Source organism: Triturus cristatus, chromosome 4_1, assembly GCF_964204655.1.
Source record: "Triturus cristatus chromosome 4_1, aTriCri1.1, whole genome shotgun sequence".
In the NCBI taxonomy this organism is placed as follows: Eukaryota; Metazoa; Chordata; class Amphibia; order Caudata; family Salamandridae; genus Triturus; species Triturus cristatus.
Window position 1 is genome coordinate 285229328 of NC_140585.1, and position 19746 is coordinate 285249073.

The 19746-nt window shown below is 44.7% G+C and overlaps 1 protein-coding gene across 1 annotated transcript in view; it reads right to left on the reverse strand.

Annotated features, from left to right (window-relative positions):
- The window catches only part of LOC146854285 (protein mono-ADP-ribosyltransferase PARP12-like), a 307738-nt gene extending 299125 nt beyond the window's left edge, over positions 1-8613 (reverse strand). Inside the window, exon 1 of the mRNA XM_085652066.1 lies at positions 7623-8613. Coding sequence (XP_085508192.1) covers positions 7623-7939 — 317 coding nt within the window. The 5' untranslated portion in view covers positions 7940-8613. The remainder of the gene's footprint in view (positions 1-7622) is intronic.
- Between the last annotated feature and the right edge of the window lie 11133 nt (positions 8614-19746).

Here is a 19746-nt window from a genome sequence, read left to right on the forward strand (position 1 = left end):
CACTTTGCACGCACTACATTTCACAAATCCCTTTTGATTTTTTTTTAACCAGTTCGCTGGTGCTTTTTCTTGGAAGTGGCTTTGCACGATTAGATCTTTTATGGATTTCGTATTTCTATATGTGATCAAAGGACGTGATCCAAGTAAGGAACCAATATCTGGATCATTGGCTATTAAGTGCCAATATTTTTGGATGTTTTTTATGATTAGCCCACTTTCTCTTCTATACGTTATGATGCATCTTGGCGGTTCTTGCTGTTTAGACTCTGTTGTCGTTTTTTCCTTTTTCGTGATGAGAGTTTCAGTTTGTGTGTTCTTTCGTATTTTCTGTCTGCCCTTATGCAATGTGGTCTCTTTATAACCTCTTGACTTTAGCCTTAAAGACGTTTCCATTATGTTTTCCTCCACGTCACTTTCTTTTGAGCAATTGTGTTTCATTCTTGTGAATTCCCCATAGGGGATACTCTCTAAAAGGGACTTGGGGTGAAAGCTAGTGCCATGTAATATGCTGTTCGTGGAGGTTTCTTTTCGATAGAGAGTGGAATGAATTTGGTCACCTTCAGTGTATATCCATGTGTCAAGGAATGCGATACCTTTGGTGCTAGTAGTGCATGTAAAGCTCAGTCCTACAGCATTGTCATTCAATATATTAAAGTATTCCATAAATTCTCCCTCTGTGCCGTTCCAAATTATGAACAAGTCATCTATAAATCTGACCCATAGAATTATTTTATCCATGTAATCCTGATTTTATTTGTTCCATGCTATCTCGTTTTCCCACCATCCCATCACGATATTCGCGTAGTTTGGCGAAAAGGAGATGCCCATGGCAGTTCCGCAATCTTGTCGATACAGGTCATGATTAAAGAGAAACACGTTGTTAGTCAAACATAACTCTATCATAGCTAGTAACATTTTCGTGTGTTCCAATTCCGATATGTTACTCTGTTGTAAAAAATATTCACATGCCTTCAAACCAACTTGATGCTCAATTGATGTGTACAGTGAGACCACATCAATGATTGCCATGATGTACTCTGGGTTCCATGCTGTTCCTGTTAAAATTCTTAAAAAGTCTCCAGTGTCACGTATGTCAGAGCTCAGATTTTGTGCGACACTGATAAAGCTGTTGTACGCCGAAACGCGTCTGTCGTGCGGGGGGGGTCTGCACAATAAAGAAAATATGAGGAACTGACCCGTGAGTGCATCCTTCTGTGGCTTTCACTGTGCTGCTTGTGGATGAACATATCGCAGCTCACCACCGCGACGACAGCACCCAGGGCAAGTGGAGTGGCGGCAGTGACTTTTCGTGTACCAAAATATATATATATATATATCCATCCAAAGTGCCACGCAAATGAACCATGACCTTAACAGGGCGGCCAGTGCAACTGGTGCGAGGCTTCCAGGAAAACATACTATCCAAGCCTCCTTTCTTTTCAAATATATATATATATATATCACACTCTTCCGTGCGTTACTGGATCTTCTCCAAAGACGGACACGGACCCATCATCGGTGCAGAGACGATAGTTTATTGCCCCTCACCAGTCGCCATTACGCGTTTCGGCTCGCTTGAGCCTTGATCACATGACATATATATATATATATAAAACTCCACCACCCTCGGTTAGTACACCAGCCCTCCTCCTCTGGTGCAGTGCGAGATTTCTACGGCACGGCAGCCGGAAATTATCACAGCAACTAACCCCTGAGTTCCGAGGGTGTCAAAAAACGCACTCACTCTAAATCCTTTTGAGTTCAATTGCTTTATTGTAAGTATGCAGCCATAGCCAAGCCCCTTCGCATTTCGGTTCGCGTCTCGAACCTTAATAACAGGAAGTTTAGCATCACCCGGAAGAGACCAGGCATTTTTTTATATCGTAGTTTCACGGACATTTCCTGCTAGTAATTTTGCAAAGCATTCTGGTCTACGTATTGGCGTTTTTTTGTTAGCAAATAGCGTGAATAGGTAGAACAGTGTTGTTGTGCTCTAGTGCTCTTTACAATTTATGAAACAGTGCCAACGACGCAGTGCAATTGTGATGTGATTGAATTAAAATCAATTTATGACAAACATGGCCAAACGAACGTGATTTGGTTAGCAGCATGCCATTATTGTTAGTGCATCACTACTCCCTCTAGTGGGTTTTTATGCTAAACCAATCTCACTATTTTTTCCCTCCTTTTAGAAAATAACCGAAACAGTCATCATGAAGAACATTTCAACATCCTGTTTACACAGACACATTGTTATTTCTTTCATAAAGTTTTCTACAACCTTTTAACTTGATTTTATAACTGTATCGTACATTTGTAACCTGTCTAGTCAGGAAACCCGCGTGTTGGCACAATGTCTTTTTATAGTTTTATATTTACTTTGTGATCTTTATATATGTATTTCACTCTGTGTATCTATCCAAGCTTTTTCATTATTGTAGGTAATGTTCTTAAAGGTGTACAAAAACTTCTCCATCTTGATTTAACCCTAGAGGGGTTAAAGTCCTGAATGTCACAATATGTCTCGACTCCTTCTGTCGGAGAAGTTTTTCGCGATTTTCGCCTCTTTCCAGTTGCGGTACCTGTTCAATTGTGTAAAATCTCAGAGATTCCCAGTCACTGTTGTGCATTTTCTCCATATGCTTGGCAATGGCATTTGAGTGATCTATATTCACTCACAAGCACCAAAGAAGTCTTTTTCTTGAATATATTGATTACAGTTAACCACCATTTGGGAGTGCGACCATTTCCTATTCAATCTTCATGCTGCTAACCAGATCACGTTTGCTTGGCCATGTTTGTCATAAATTGATTTTAATTCAATCACATCACAATTGCAATGCGTCGTTGGCACTGTTTCATAAATTGTAAAGAGCACTAGAGCACAATAACACTCTTCTACCTATTCACGCTATTTGCTAACAAAAAAACGACACTACGTAGACCAGATTGCTTTGCAAAATTACTAGCAGGAAATGCTTGTGAAACTACAATATTAAAAAATGCCTGGTCTCTTCCGGGTGATGTTAAACTTCCCGTGATCAAGGTTCGAGACACGAACCGAAACGCGTTGGGGCATGGCTATGGCTGTTTACTTGCAATAAAGCAATTGAACTCAAAAGGATTTTGACTGAGTGCGTTTTTCGTCAACCTCGGAACTCAGGGGTTACTGGTTGTGATATATATATATATATGCATATATATAAATATATTGTTAGATCTGGGGGTCTCTAGTTGGCAGGGGTAGGTACCACTGTCCAAATAGGGACCCTTGCTACTAGTCAGGGTAAGGGGATACACTCTTTAGATAACCCCTGCTCACCCCCTTGGCAGCTTGGCACGAGCAGACAGGCTTATCAAAGGCAATGTGTAAAGTATTTGTACCAACACTCACAGTAACATAGTGAAAACACCTCAAATGGACTCCACAACGGTGTAGATAAATAAAGTACTTTCATATAAACTACACAAGACCAAAACGACAAAAATCCAACATACACAGTTCAAGAATATGGTTTCCAAAAAGAGTTCTTAGGTTAGCGACAAAATCATCCACATTAGCGTCGATTTTAACCAACAGTACCTGGTGATGCGATAAAAGTTCTTAGCGGCACTCAGGCGTCGAAAAACAAGCAACAGCGTCAGTCCTGAGACCCTGGGGAGGCGATTCGACAACCCCGCTGCACGCAGCGGGCGTGTGCGATGAATCCGGTCTGTATGGGGAGTGAGGCGATACTTGTATGGATTCCAAGGCGTAGCTTCTCCGGTAGAAATTTAACTCGCAAAGGCACGATGCGACAAAATCCGGCCCGCTAACGAGCGGGCGGCAATTTCACCAGCGATGATCTTGGCTGGCTCTGTGACGATGTTCGCAGCGACACAATTCGGCCCGCTAACGAGCGGTGCGATGATCTTGGCTGGCTCTGCGACGATCTCACTCAGCGGCGGCAGGCTCTGCGACGATGTTTGCAGCAATAAAAATTGGGCCCGCTAACGAGCGGAGCTATGGAAATTTTCTCGCTAAGCCGGTGGTGCGTGAAAAAGTGTAGATCCTTTGCTTCTTTCTTCTTGGTCAGCTTCCCAACAGCAGGCACAACTTCCAGAGGCCCCACAATTGGATCAAGCACTCTAGGAAGGGCAGAGCTCACACAGCAGAGTTCAGGGGGAAGCTGGGGGTGAAGTCCTTTTGTTCCTGGGACTTCTTAACAGGAGGCCAGCTCTACTCAGGCACTCACAAACCAGACAATCAATTCACAAACAGGCCAAGGCACACAGAAAGGGCAGAAAAGTGCTGTTTTCATACACAGGATTTAAAAACCATCCTTCCTAAAAGATGTGTTATTGAATTCTGAGTTCAGGGATACCAGACTTTAGCTTTCTATCTTGTGCCTATGGGAAGATATGCAGGTAAACATTATACTCAGCATTCTCCATTATAGCCTATGGGCAAGATAACCTTTCAATAGTGAAAAACGAAAATGGCTGTAATTCACTACCAGAGCATGTCACCTACACCAATACATGCTCTACCTTTCACATACACTGCACCCTGCCCAGGGGGGTACCTAGGGCCTTCCATAGGGGTATCCAATGTGTACAGAAAGGGAAGGGTTAGGCCTGGTCAGTGGGGACACTGGTCAGGTCAGCATGGCAGTTAGCAACTGCACCCAGGCACTGTGGTGGCAGGCCTGTGACACCATTTTAGGGCTACTCCTGTGGGTGGAATCACCAGCCCTGGCACACTCAGTGCACTTTACCAGGGACTGACAGGTGAAACAAATATACCAATCAGGGATAACCAATCAATATAACAATTTCCCTAGGGAGCACTTGCACTTTGACACTGATCAGCAGTGGCAAAGTGCCCAAAGCATCTAAACCAGCAAAAACGAAATCCAGCACAACGTCAAAAATACAGGAGGTAGAGGCAAAAAGTCAGGGGAAACCACGCCAAAGATACCAGGTCTAACATATATATATATCTATGTAAATATATATAATAACTATTATGTATTTATTTATGTGTGTTTAACTTTTTTAATTAAGTTTATTTGTTATATTTGTTAACATTTATATTAAATCTACTTTATTTTGTCATTAATTTTATTATATAACAATATAATATTTATTATTTATTTTATATATATATATATATATATATATATTTTTTTTGTACAACTATATTTTTTACATTGATATTGTTTTTTCGATATTTTTGTACTTACCTGTTTAAGTATAGGGAGTCGATAATTTTGCATTCTATATTTTTTTCATCTATATTTTTTACATTTATATTCTGTCAGTGAACCTTGCTTCATTTGGCTCATTTCCACATTTTCCTTTCTCTCGTACATGTACTCTGAGCCTCTAACAACCTACTTCTATGCATTCTTTGCTGGATAGTTGGATCTGGGCACAATGAGTCAGGTCTGCTATCTCTGGGTTGGTTTTTCTTATCATGTGCCTAGTAAGAAAAACAAAACAGTGGCCTTTGATGTAACCTGGAGAGATACAGACAGACTAAAGCAGAAATATCCCATCTGGTGGCTGAATTTCCACCTGTGAAACCAGATAACCTGGAATCAAAAAGGGCGTCCCTGCTTGTCCAAACTGTGTGATCCTAGGCATTTATTTTATTTCACTGAGCCTTCCTTCTTTATTATCACATATGAGTGCACTTTTAAATACTTAAGTTCAGAATGTGCTCTGTACAGGCACTTCTTACATTTAATTTAATAGACTGTAAGGTTGCTCTATCTGTAATGACGTTCTAGGCACGTTTAGAATTTACAAGACTACTGACTTGCCTCCTAGTTCACTAATGGAATTGTTGTTGGGGTGCAAGCAAGGAACGTTTCTAAAAACGTTCACTTTTAATATATTTCTGTCTATGCAGTTATATAATCTGATTTACTAAGGTGAAACACTTCAACATGTTAAAAAAAACATTATTTAGAATTTTGAAGAGGTGGATCATATTTTTATTTTATGTTTGCTGCGCGATATACATGCCAAACGTTTTCATGGCTGGGCTCGACTTGTGCACTAGTTGGATTCTTAGAGCGAAGCACGACCCATGGCTCACCCTAGTAATTTGCATGTGTGCCTTCCTCTGTTTGTGGCTTAATACATGGGGGCGATCAGTCATTGATTAAATGATTTATAAAAGGCGAGGACTAGAAACATGGAGCCCTGCCTACATGCAACAATTTGACAACTCTACCATCAAGTATTCTTGTAGCAGAAATGAATATGAGTGTGTGCAGAGAAAATACATTTAAAATAAGTGATCCCAGGCTGTTGTGTACCACGTGACCTAGTCATGAATTCCCAGAGAGAACTACTAGGCCCAGGAAGGGCGATCAAGGATCTAGCTTCAATTAGGGTGTATGGGGTGACCAGTGCTTAATTTCAGCTGGTGACTTCGGGTGCTCAGCACAAACACTTAATTATCAACACTGCCGCTTGTCATGAGCACCAGTTAGGACATTTATGGTAGGCACGAGGAGATAAGTGATTCGCCCACAATCACAGGATGTTGAGTCGACGCTGAGACTCGAACCTGGTTCCCCAGCACCAAAGTCGGCTTCTCTAGCCACTACGCCACATCCTTGCCCCACTTTCATAGTTAGCAGTCGGTTCTCTTTTAAGCGGCGCTAACAGGAGAAATGGGCTGGTGCAAGCTGCCTCCTGACGAGAGCCCCAGCACTTATGTTTTTTACTAATTACCCACTGGGTGTGACACTCCTCAAATGCATTCTTGGTTTGGTAGTTTGGTAGTTGGGCGCCACTACTCTGACCCCTCGACCCCTGCCCTAAATTACAAGACTCCTACCTGCTCCCCCGCTCTGAGGCCCAAAATCTGCCCTGAAACTAGCCCTTTCCCTCACCCTGCCCTGAGGCCTAATACCATGCTCCTTAACATACACCACCCTGCCCCCCTCCCACCACGCACTGTCCCTAAAATTAAAAAAACTACCCTTATCTCCCCCGTTCTGAGCCCTAAAATCTCCCCATGCCTAAAAAAACTCCCATCAAACCCAGCCCTTAAAACTACCCCAACCCTCTCCCCCGCCCTGAGCCCTAAAAACCTGCCCCCTTCTTAAAAGTTTCCCTTGTAAATAGTCTAACCAGTGGCAGTCACTGCGGGGGGGGGGGCATTCCGACCCACTGTTTTTTGTCCAATGTGGCACTTTAGACAGAGACCCAACTAATGCAAATTAGTTCTGACCCTGGTCCTCATGGAAACAATCTATTCTAAACCTTGGCCTTCTCACCCCTCCACCCTACTACTTTATTAGTAGAGAAATGTAAGAATCAGACATCCCGAATCTCACTGGCAAAGCTACGGCCCTGTTCCTAAGCCGCCGTCTTGTGTGCGCACCTGTCCTCTTCCCTTGGCTTCAGTCTCCCCTGACCTCTGCCCAGGCCGAGCTCGTTGCCAGGAGTCAACGTCTCTCACTCCATGGACCATGCCTCTATCTCATATGTATTAAAAGCCTCTCCTTCATCACCTTGTAACATTCAGTCACCTTTGTCAACCCCCGCCGTGAGTCTCTGCACTCTTCTTGGGTCCTCGACTCCCACCCGGTTCCTTGTCACTTACACTCGCGCGCACGTACCTCTTGCGTGTGCACCGGCCCAGGGCGTAGAAGCGGCAGAGGTGCAGACGGGCGCAGTCCAGGCCCGGGCACCGTTCTCTCGTGCAGATGCGAATGTCGGACAGCGCGAGAACAAGGCCGGCTGGCTCCAGCAGCAGGAAGCGGGAGGCCTCCTCCCGGAGGATGCTTGCGATGTGCGCCGGTGGCAGGGGGAGGTGCTGCGGTATCTCCGATACGGCCATCCGCCCCCCGTGTTCGCACAACACCTGGGTCAGGAAGGATGAGATGGCCGGGTCGGACATGAAGGGCTGCTTGGACTCTGTGCTCTTCTCCCACATGGCGAGGATGAATCACTGAAGGCGAAACTCTTATATAGCGCCTTGTACTCCCAAGGCGACTATCAGGTGATGAGGAGCACCTCTGGTTTGCGGTATTTAAGGCTGTCAGTCGAGCAGTATTCGTGACAGGGCGTGTCTGAGGTTCTCAGTGCTCGCAGCCTGGCATTTCAGAGCTCCTCGGTATCGGGATAGCAGAGTCCACACTCAGAGTGTGGGTCACTCCTGTAGCTTGTGTAGGGAATACCTCCTGGGTTTCTGTGCGCCAGTCACTCTCAGAACTGGTCCAGTGAGTTTATAGATTATCAGTGGATATCAGTCACTCCCAGAGTAAAGAGTTGGTGCACTTATAGTGCCGCCTGGGTTGCTGGTGCGTGTCAGTCACTCCTAGAGCTGCCGCAGAAAGTACATCTTGGCTTCCTGGTGCGTGACTATCAGTCCTAGGGCTGGGCCAGGACTACCTGTGGTTTGCCAGGTGCATGCCGGTCACTCTACAGCTAATGTGAGTACCTCCTGGGAGACTGGTCGGATACCGGTCACACTCCCTCTCCCTCCCTCTCTGTTTGCAGGTCACGTGTGCCCCTGGCTACCTCTCACTGGCTTCTGTTTATCTCTGTTGTGTCTTTCTCCGTTGGGCGTACAGTTTTCCTCGCCCTTCCTCGTCTTGTTCTTACAGCAAACTGAAGAAACGAAACCGAACTAGTGAGGGCAGCAGAGGGCGGGGGCAGTGGAGACCGCGGGCCCGAAGGGAACAAAGCAGAACCTTGTCACGTCTCATTCTCCCCTGTGAAACGACATTTTAAAATGTTCGTTATTTAAAAGATGTTATTTTGGCGTCAGTCCCATGTGCCTTGTGTTACAGATAGCCCTATTTGTGTAAAAAAAAATGAAGTCAGTCATTTATGAATGAATCTGTCTGTAGGTGCCATTTTAGTTATTGGTCAAATCGAGAACAGACCCTTGCTTTTTTTTGTTGAAAATATTTTATTGAGTTTTGCATGATAAAAGGAACAAGAAGGGCAAAATGGCCTATAACAATGTGTACGATAAGAGACACAAGTGATACATATAGCACATATATGACATATGCATTATTATTATTGAGTATTTATAGATGGCACAGCTACCCACATGCGGACTTCCAGGCGCTAGATATAGAACGCATCAATCCCATTACATCCTCCCCACCCATCACTCCCCTTCCTTCAAATATAGATACAGATGTTTTGTTCAGACCCCCCTCTACCTCGGCCGTCTTAATCTCCCACCTACATTACACTCTCTAACTTCTTCATCCAGCAACGAGTGAGTAGTGTGTGGCCTGACTCTAATTCTATATCCTGATAATCAGCCCATCGTTTCCAAATCTTGCTTGGGGGGTGGGGGGGCAGCCCCTTGTTTTATATGCAGTGATTTCCATTCCCATTAAGTGGTCCATGCTCTGCTTCCATACCTTCAGGGAGGGGGGAGGCTGTTGCTTTCCATTCTCTCGCTATGTCTCTCTTAACAATTGTGAGGCCCAGAAAGAGGCGCGATCGCTTATATCTATCCCCTTCATAGTGTCCATGACATGGAGGAGAGTTAGCGTTCGGTCAAGCGGGTCCTGTCACAACAGGACTCGGCCCAGGCATGTGAACACTCCCCGCCAGGAGCTAGCCAGCCCCGGAAACTCCAATCCGTGTGTAGGAATGAACCATCTTGCGCTCCAAACCGGAGGCAGGCCGGGGAGTCTATCACCCCCCTGGGCCAGAGCCTGTGGCGCTATTTGAATTGCATCGTCCTGAGACGGGTCGCTAATGCAGCCTCCTTTGGTGTGCCCAGGGTTTCCACACAGTCTTCATTCTCCACCCCTCCCAGATCTGCCTCCCAGGTGGCCCGAAAGGTTCCAAATTCGTCTTGCTTCTTAGATATAAGTGAGTGGTGCATTTGTGTCACCCAATAGGAGTTTTCCCTCTAGGGTATTAAAGTCTGAGAGTTCTGTCAGTGCATTTATGTATGGGGTGAGACAGTGAGGAGCTGGAGATATCTGTGGAACTGGCTTATATGCAGTACGTATTCATCGTGCAGCACTTGGAATGATTTCAGATCTGTGCCCTGTATCACATCACCCAATGTAGAGATCCCTATGAGATGCCATTTTCGAAAACCCGGCAGGGCCACCACCAGTGGAAAAATATATCCCAGCCCCACAGCGGCAAAAAAAACTTGCCCCACCACTTCAGACGATGAAGGATGGACCGCCAAAGGGAAAACACCCCCCTCGTCGCCGGAGGTAAGGCTCTATTTATTTTCTTACTGTATAGGCACGAGTCGAATGGCTTATCGATATCGGGCAGTAGGAGCGCTGCTGGTCCCCTGACTGTCCAGCCATTGCCAGAGCATTTTATGTTCTGTAAATATTCTGCCGAGTTGCCCGTTGAGGCATGAACCCAGATTGTTCAGGGTGGACCAGAGCGGAGTTGTGTTCTACGAGCCAGCTTACGGGGCCTTTGCAAGAATCTTGACCTCCACGTTTAGAAGAGAGATGGAGCAGCATGAGGCCATGTTGTGGGGCGGGCGGCATGGTTTTGGAATTACCTCTATGTCCACATGACGTCAATCCAGCAGCATAATCGCTGTGGGTGCCGCTGAATGGACTGCCCTCAACAAGTGATCTTTTAATTTGGGCATAAAAGCTTTGTAGAATTCACAAGGAAACTGTTGTAAATAAAAGATCTCCTGTAGCCAGGTTAAGTATAAGTACGTTGTAGGTTTATTCATAGATACAGTTTCAGATAAGTTACTGGAAGATGTATAGTCCAGGTGATGCCCCACCAGGAGCAGCCTCCCTGCTGCTCAGCCTGCTTACTCCAACTGACACTCACAACCTCACCAGGCACCCATGCATTCCATGACATCACCAATCATCCAACATTCCAGGCATCTCCAAGCACACTAACTCTCATTATGGCTGTGCAGTAAGGAAGAGATACATAGGCAAAGGGGAAAGGCAAACAGTAGATCATAACACATCCCCCTTCCTAAGGAACCCAAAACACAATAAAAGCAAATGAAAGTACATAAGGCAATCAAGATAGAAAATACACTAGATTATAAAAGATGCATGAAAAGACAATGAGCAAATTAATCAAGACATAACAAACAAATGAAATGCATGACAATTCATTAAGTCAACAAATTCACACACCAAAAATCACGAAAAAATCCAAATGAAAGAGTTTCAAGAAAAGCATCAGGCTTAAACAATACTAGAATATTCAAATCAAACATTACAAAAGTAAAACCAGAGAAGCCTCGTTAGACTCATATCAAGGTAAACGCAGAAGCTTCGTGACTCATATCAAGATAAACGCAGAAGCCTTGTAAGACTCATAACAAGGTAAACGCAGAAGCCTCGTAAGACTCATAACAAGGTAAATGTAGAGAAGCTTCATAAGAAGATGTCTTCTCTATCTCTTAACACAGTTCAAACAGGGAAAAACCTTTCACCCACACAATCCAAACAGTGAGGGAAACTGACAAACTCATGTCAACCAATTACCACAAATCAGAGGTAACACAGAGAAGCTTCGTAAGAAGGTGTCTTCTCATAACGCAGTCCAAACAATGAAGGAATCCTTTCACTCACATTGGTGACACACTAATGTCAACCAATAACAACAATCAGTGGTAAACCAAGGGTTAAGGGAAAGCTAGGGGTGGGTAGTCTACCCCTAAACTCAGGGTCCAAATAGTGAGAGAGACCTTACACTCACACAAAGTATATTGACTACTACACACACAAAAGTAACCAGGGACACTACACACTCACCTCCCCTTTTCCATACAATAGCAAAATCAAAGACAAACCACAACTCAAAAGAATGACATTCACATCATAACAAAAACATAAATGAGACATTCGAGTTAGTAAAATAGACACAGCAACCGGTGAGCGATATCTCACCCGAGATCTCCACCCAATGTGAACACAGTGTCCAAAGTCCAGTGTCTTCCATGCATTTCAGAGCATGAAAACTTAAACTGACCACCCCGAACTTCAGTGGTTTGCAAGAAATGCATTTAAGCTTCCACGAACACTGTGCAAACGTCAATAGGACAAAATGGTCACGAGTGAACTCCATGCTTGGAAAGATTGATTCACCACACTGAACCTCAGTGAGTTGCCAAAGATTTTTTCTGATCTTCACAGTGTCCCTGATGAGCCTGTGGTAAAACTCTGCCTCATTCAACTGGAAGTCGTTTGTGCACAAATATTGCTCTGCAACACTATAACTCTGAATTTTCAAAAAGACTTCGGTGGAGCGCACCTCATAGAAACTCCAACTCTTCATCAAACGCGAAAGGCAACAGCAGATCACCGAAAACAAAGGTGAGTGCAAACAACGTTTTCCCGGCAAAGAATAAACATAGCAAAATGGTGGCACGTTGATCTTGCGTCTGCCGGGTGGCTCCGGGTGCGCTATTGCACCAAAAACGTCTGGAGGCAGTAAAGCAGCAAGTAACAAATAGAAACATCATAGAGGGCTCACAGGTTGATGCGCGTGAAGAGGTGAGAGGCGCGCGCGCCCTGTATGAAATTTTGAATGGCTGCAAAGCGATTTTCTTCTAACTGTAATAAAGGCAAAACCACTTACTTGTGATAGCAAGGCCACTTTTACATCCAAAATCGTCATGTATGGACACAGTCGAGAGAATACACATTGGCCCCAACTCATTGAAAAATACTCGTACACCATAATAAAAACTGGGGCGCTTTTGCAAATGCATAGGTGACATCAAACCAAGTGCCACTGAATGGTGGCTCTTATGAAGTACGGGGCACTGCCTGCGCTCAGAGCACCTTCTTGAACACAGACACAAAAGGTGCTCTCACAGGAAAGAAACCGTGCTCACACTGCAGAAAGTTCAGAGCTGTCCTACCGAGGATGCAGCCAAAGCGTGCTGTCAGGGTCCAACCACAGCAGAGGGACACAGCAGGGTGATCAGGCCAACTGCATCTCTTTGGAGCTTGTAATTGTGAGATCACTGTTATGACAGTCACTAGCAGTGCACGGGTAGAGCAGCCATAGGTGTGTGAGGCAGGCAACGTGCAAGGCAGGAAAAACCAGCACTTCAAATCACAGGTCACAGGAAAGTCAAACGAAAGTCAAACGCCCTGGTCTGCAGGCTGTCCTGGTGACAGAGGACACTGGTGGGGCTGACCAGAGCGTATCTCTAGTAATCCTTTTTCTTGGGAATTCTTTTTCTTGAGGTTCCAGTAGCAGGGTATTCCTTCAGCAGGACGCAGGTTCTTTTAAATCGTCGCCAGTGTTGTAAATAAAAGATCTCCTGTAGCCAGGTTAAGTATAAGTACGTTGTAGGATTATTCATAGATACAGTTTCAGATAAGTTACTGGAAGATGTATAGTCCAGGTGATGCCCCACCAGGAGCAGCCTCCCTGCTGCTCAGCCTGCTCACTCACTCACAACCTCACCAGGCACCCATGCATTCCATGACATCATCAATCATCCAATTCCACAAAAATCTCTACAAGAGGGTCTGAGGGGGACCAGTTTACCGACTATACTACCTTCAGTCCCCAAAACATATCTACAAACACTAACAGAAGGTCCTAAGTCGAAAAGTAAACAAAATGCCGCATGATGCTGTATGTGCTGCCCCTTACGTCAAAGCATTACTGCATCACTAGGCAGGAAGATTAAGAGTCTATCAGGCCACCCTTAATGGCGGAGCTTCGTCATGTGAGACCCTAGGGGGTCAGAGTCAGGGCCCCTACTCTCTCGAGCCACCCGGCTCTACTGGGTACCCGTCCCAATGATCCCCAACAAAGGAAATCTCCTGCCAAAAGTGTGCAACAATATTTCAAAGAATACAAAAAGTGCAGTGCGATAATGTGATAGTGCTTTAAAAATGACTACGTGGTCAAAAAATATGTTTAATGTGAATTGACCAGGTGTCATGTCTAAAAAAAACAAATTAGTCAAAAAATTATATATGACTAATTCCTGACTTGGTCTATCAAGGTCGACATGTTTCAGCCGATCTGGTTGTTTCACCCGGCTTTCTTCAGGACCTAATAGTGATGATGTCAAAAAAGGCTACTGCAGGATCAATTTGGTAAACAATGGTGCAAATAAAATTCAAAATACTCGTGAAAAATGTTATGTGGCCATAGCCACCCTACCAGACTAGCATAGTTTATGCTTTGATTAGGTGTTATCACCTCTTCTTCTTTCCTAAAAGAAAAGATAGTAAGGGTCACAAATAATTTATAATGGGGTTTGCACAGAACAAAACAGCATCAGCGACTAATGTTTGATAGTGTCCCTCTTGAGCAATACTTAGTTTATAGAATGGCCACCATGTGGTCCATTGAAAAAGAGAACATTCTCTCAAAACATAAAGGATTGTAACTCACCCAACGTTCTGTGGGAGAAAAGCCTCACCTCACCCGGCAGATTGCTCGGTGTAGGAGGCACCGCTCTGTTAAAAATAAGGACACAAGAGAACGGGTTGTATACACATATACCAGTACTCGATGGTCCCTACATACAAGTTAACACAAAACCAATCAACTCTTGACTCTCAGACATACACACCTAATGCCTGACAAAACTGTGCCATGCACACGATTTTACTTTGAGCCTATTGTGTGGTGGTATCTCATAAAGCATTATCAAAATGAAGATTATAGATATCGCCACCTTATGTGATCATTTCTGATAAACAATACATCCCTCTGTTTACTGGTCGGGGTATAGAAGTTAAAATGATAGGAAGAATAGAGGGTGGTGCTATATCAACAGACCTATCAACAGAGGTTCAAAGTACACCCATACTGATATTCTCGCCTATATTATGTCAAAATCATTCCTGAATCAGGGTACAAGTTGCCAAATGCCTTACCTATCCGTCGAGACCTCGAGCTGGACCCTGAGCAGTCTGGGAGGTAACGACATCTAGGCATAGGCTCCTTAAATAGCCGCTCCCATTAGTTGGAGATCGCGCCAAAACGCAGGTGTTGCGTATAAAATTCTGCTAAGGGTAGGTCATTAGAGCAACGCGCATGCGTGGATACACAGTCGCCACTCCCATTGATCGGAGATGGCCACAGAACGCAGGCGTCGCGAGGCATACTAGCCGAGAATGTGTCGCGCATGTGTAGAGACACTATCGCCGCTCTGACTACGCATGCGCAGCCCCAAATGTCACCATTAACTGCGCATGCGCATGCGCAGTGCCACAGATCGATCACGGCAAATCAAGCGCTGACACCATTCAGTAAAATGTCACAAAATCAAAAATTCCTTCCAAGTTCCCAGTCCAGCGCATTGTGCAAGACATGCGCTGCACTCCAAATACTCGCGAACACATCCTGTTGCCCACTCTCACTCCCAGAAGAAACACATACAACCCGTTGCAGTGTATGTGCCAGTGTGAACACGGTACTGTATTCACAAGTCTCAAAACAAGAAGAGAAATAAAGCAGGGCAGAGACCAGCCTGGGTGTTTCTTTACAGTGTATATCCATACCTATACCACCCAACGTAGCCTCGAAGGCCACCACACACCGCGCATGCGCAGTGCCGCAGATCGAGCAAAGCATACGGTGTGCAGACACTGCTCAATCGAGCATCATATAATCAAGGATTCTTTCATAAGATACAGGACCTTGATACATATACTCTTGAACAATGTGCAAAACACGCGATGTATTCAGTGTTCGTGAGCACATCGTATTACTTATTCTCACTCTTTGGAGAAATGCATCCAAAATATTGTGATGTGTATGCTAGTGTGAACATGGTGTTAGATTTGGAGGAAAAGGGAGAACAGAGACCAGCCCAATTGTTTCTTCAAAGTCTAGATCGGAAGTTGTGCTACCTCAAGCAGTATTATTTAAGCGAGGCCAACGTAGACGAACGATCACATGTCTATGTTTGACATACCAACAGAAGCCTCCATGACAAGAGACAACAACCACAGAACAAAAGCCAACTCCTTCAGCTCAATTGTTATAGACAATAAGGTACAGCATCTTAGTTGAACTACCCAAGTCTATCGGTGGAAAAGAGCCCAAACGAGGCTCAAATATGAATGTGAGTATCCAACCTCTTGGGGTAAATAAACTAAATCTCAGAGCAGTTTAGGCACCTACGGGAAACACCATGTTGTTATTTGTGGCTAGATCAACACGCGATAATGGACCTGTTACGTATGTTATCTCCCTAACATGGTATAATAGTCAGAATCTCTCTTCTGGTATGACCCTAGTCGAAGTCAGTCTAGTTGATGTCATCTAGATCAGTTGAGAGTAGATATATTCAAAGTGTATTTGGAGATAGACCAGGTCTGCTTCGATGTCTAAATCCATATAGCACTGCGTGTCAAACAGCCCAATGGCCCTCCAAAATCTCTGTGGCTGAATGGCACAATCTAGGATAGTCCACTTACTAAGTGGTCTTCGTTACAGAACATGGGAAGTTTATATGTCTCGTTGAGTATTGAAAATGTAGTGACTATTTAGAAACGGAGGGGTTCACGATCAAATGGATGTCCAGGGGATGTTATCATTAAGACCATGTGTGTCCGTTTTCATTTTGAAAATCCATTTCTGCTCTTTCACAAACAGAAATTTTGAAATGTCACTCACATGTGAAGGAATTAACGGTCGTTCAAGCACAATCCATCTCATGTCGTCTGCTCTGTGATGTTTTGCAAGAAAGTGGTCTGTCAGACATGTAGACTGTTTTCTGCACCGGATCGTGCTCTTATGCTCGCTGATACGGAGCTTAATCTTCCTTGTCGTATAGCCGATGTAGTGCAGAGAGCAAGGGCACGTGATCATATAGATCACGCTCTCTGAGTTACAGTTCGTGTGGCTGTTCAGCATCCAAGGCCGTGCCGTACCTATGTCAACAGAGGTGGTTTTAGAAGTCTGAGGGCAGACACTACATGACCCACATGGGTAGTGTCCCCTTACTGGTGGTAGTGACCACAACGTATTATCACCACGTGTTTGTTCAGTCCGTGGTCGTGTGTGCACCAGACTATTGCGCAGACTGGGACCTTTCCTGAAGGCAAACAGAGGAGACGGAATATTCTCTGCGGCCACGTTCAAAATGTGCCAATGCTTCCGTATCATCTTCTGCAGATTGTTTGAGAGGGTGCAAAAGGTAGTCACAAAAGTGAGCCTCTCATTAGGTGTCCTCATTGTGCTATTGTCCAAGAGGGCATCGCGATGGTTATTGGATGCTCTTTTCCAAGCCTGTCGTACAAGTCTCCTAGGGTACTGGCGTGACTGCAAATGGTTAGCCAATACCTCTGCGTGTTTGTGAAAAAGGTCTTTAGTGGAACAATTCCGTCTAACACGCAGAAACTGACCCACCGGGAGGTTCTCTCTTAAGGCCCTCGGGTGGTGACTGTCGAATGACAAGAGAGAATTCCTGGACATCGGTTTCTTAAACAGCTCACAGTGTAACGAGTTGCCAATAGGGAAGATTGAAATGTCAAGAAAAGACAAGCGTTGTTTATCAAACTCTATCGTGAATTTCAGGAAAGTGTTTTGCTCATTGAGCCAGGCATGGAAGGCCTGAATCTCAAGGCTGGAGCCCCGCCAAACCACCAAAATATCGTCTATGTACCTCTTCCACAACACCAGATGTTCGAAAAAAGGGTTGTTGTGGTTCAGTACATGTTGTTGTTCGAAGAGGTGGACATAGAGGTTGGCGAGGCTCGGCGCAAAAACACTCCCCATCGAAGTACCAGAAATTTGTAAAAAGATCTGGTCCTCGAAGCGAAAAAAGTTTTCGGTCATCGCTATTCTAGCGCACTGCATGATGAAATGGACCGGTGTTATGCTATCCAGATCCCGTCTTTCCAGGAGCCCTCTGATGGATTCAAGGGTCTCCAATTGCGGGATGCATGTGTAGAGAGATTCTACATCAAAGCTCGCCAGAATGTCAGTTTCAGGATGGAACTCAATATCTGGCAGCAATCTCAAGACATCTGAGGTGTCCTTGAGATAAGTTGGCATTTCTACGGCCTATGGTGTCAGAAATGCCAACTTATCTCAAGCGATGACCGAAAACTTTTTTCGCTTCGAGGACCAGATCTTTTTACAAATTTACGATGGGGAGTGTTTTTGCGCCGAGCCTCGCCAACCTCTATGTCCACCTCTTCGAACAACAACATGTACTGAACCACAACAACCCTTTTTTCGAACATCTGGTGTTGTGGAAGAGGTACATAGACGATATTTTGGTGGTTTGGCGGGGCTCCAGCCTTGAGATTCAGGCCTTCCATGCCTGGCTCAATGAGCAAAACACTTTCCTGAAATTCACGATAGAGTTTGATAAACAACGCTTGTCTTTTCTTGACATTTCAATCTTCCCTATTGGCAACTCGTTACACTGTGAGCTGTTTAAGAAACCGATGTCCAGGAATTCTCTCTTGTCATTCGACAGTCACCACCCGAGGGCCTTAAGAGAGAACCTCCCGGTGGGTCAGTTTCTGCGTGTTAGACGGAATTGTTCCACTAAAGACCTTTTTCACAAACACGCAGAGGTATTGGCTAACCATTTGCAGTCACGCCAGTACCCTAGGAGACTTGTACGACAGGCTTGGAAAAGAGCATCCAATAACCATCGCGATGCCCTCTTGGACAATAGCACAATGAGGACACCTAATGAGAGGCTCACTTTTGTGACTACCTTTTGCACCCTCTCAAACAATCTGCATAAGATGATACGGAAGCATTGGCACATTTTGAACGTGGCCGTTCAAAATGAATATTCCGTCTCCTCTGTTTGCCTTCAGGAAAGGTCCCAGTCTGCGCAATAGTCTGGTGCACACACGACCACGGACTGAACAAACACGTGGTGATAATACGTTGTGGTCACTACCACCAGTAAGGGGACACTACCCATGTGGGTCATGTAGTGTCTGCCCTCAGACTTTTAAAACCACCTCTGTTGACATAGGTACGGCACGGCCTTGGATACTGAACAGCCACACGAACTGTAACTCAGAGAGCGTGATCTATATGATCACGTGCCCTTGCTCTCTGCACTACATCGGCTATACGACAAGGAAGATTAAGCTCCGTATCAGCGAGCATAAGAGCACGATCCGGTGCAGAAAACAGTCTACATGTCTGACAGACCACTTTCTTGCAAAACATCACAGAGCAGACGACATGAGATGGATTGTGCTTGAACGACCGTTCATTCCTTCACATGTGAGTGACATTTCAAAATTTCTGTTTGTGAAAGAGCAGAAATGGATTTTCAAAATGAAAACGGACACACATGGTCTTAATGATAACATCCCCTGGACATCCATTTGATCGTGAACCCCTCCGTTTCTAAATAGTCACTACATTTTCAATACTCCACGAGACATATAAACTTCCCATGTTCGGTAACGAAGACCACTTAGTAAGTGGACTATCCTAGATTGTGCCATTCAGCCACAGAGATTTTGGAGGGCCATTGGGCTGTTTGACACGCAGTGCTATATGGGTTTAGACATCGAAGCAGACCTGGTCTATCTCCAAATACACTTTGAATATATCTACTCTCAACTGATCTAGATGACATCATCTAGACTGACTTCGACTAGGATCATACCAGAAGAGAGATTCTGACTATTATACCATGTTAGGGAGATAACATACGTAACAGGTCCATTATCGCGTGTTGATCTAGCCACAAATAACAACATGGTGTTTCCCGTAGGTGCCTAAACTGCTCTGAGATTTAGTTTATTTACCCCAAGAGGTTGGATACTCACATTCATATTTGAG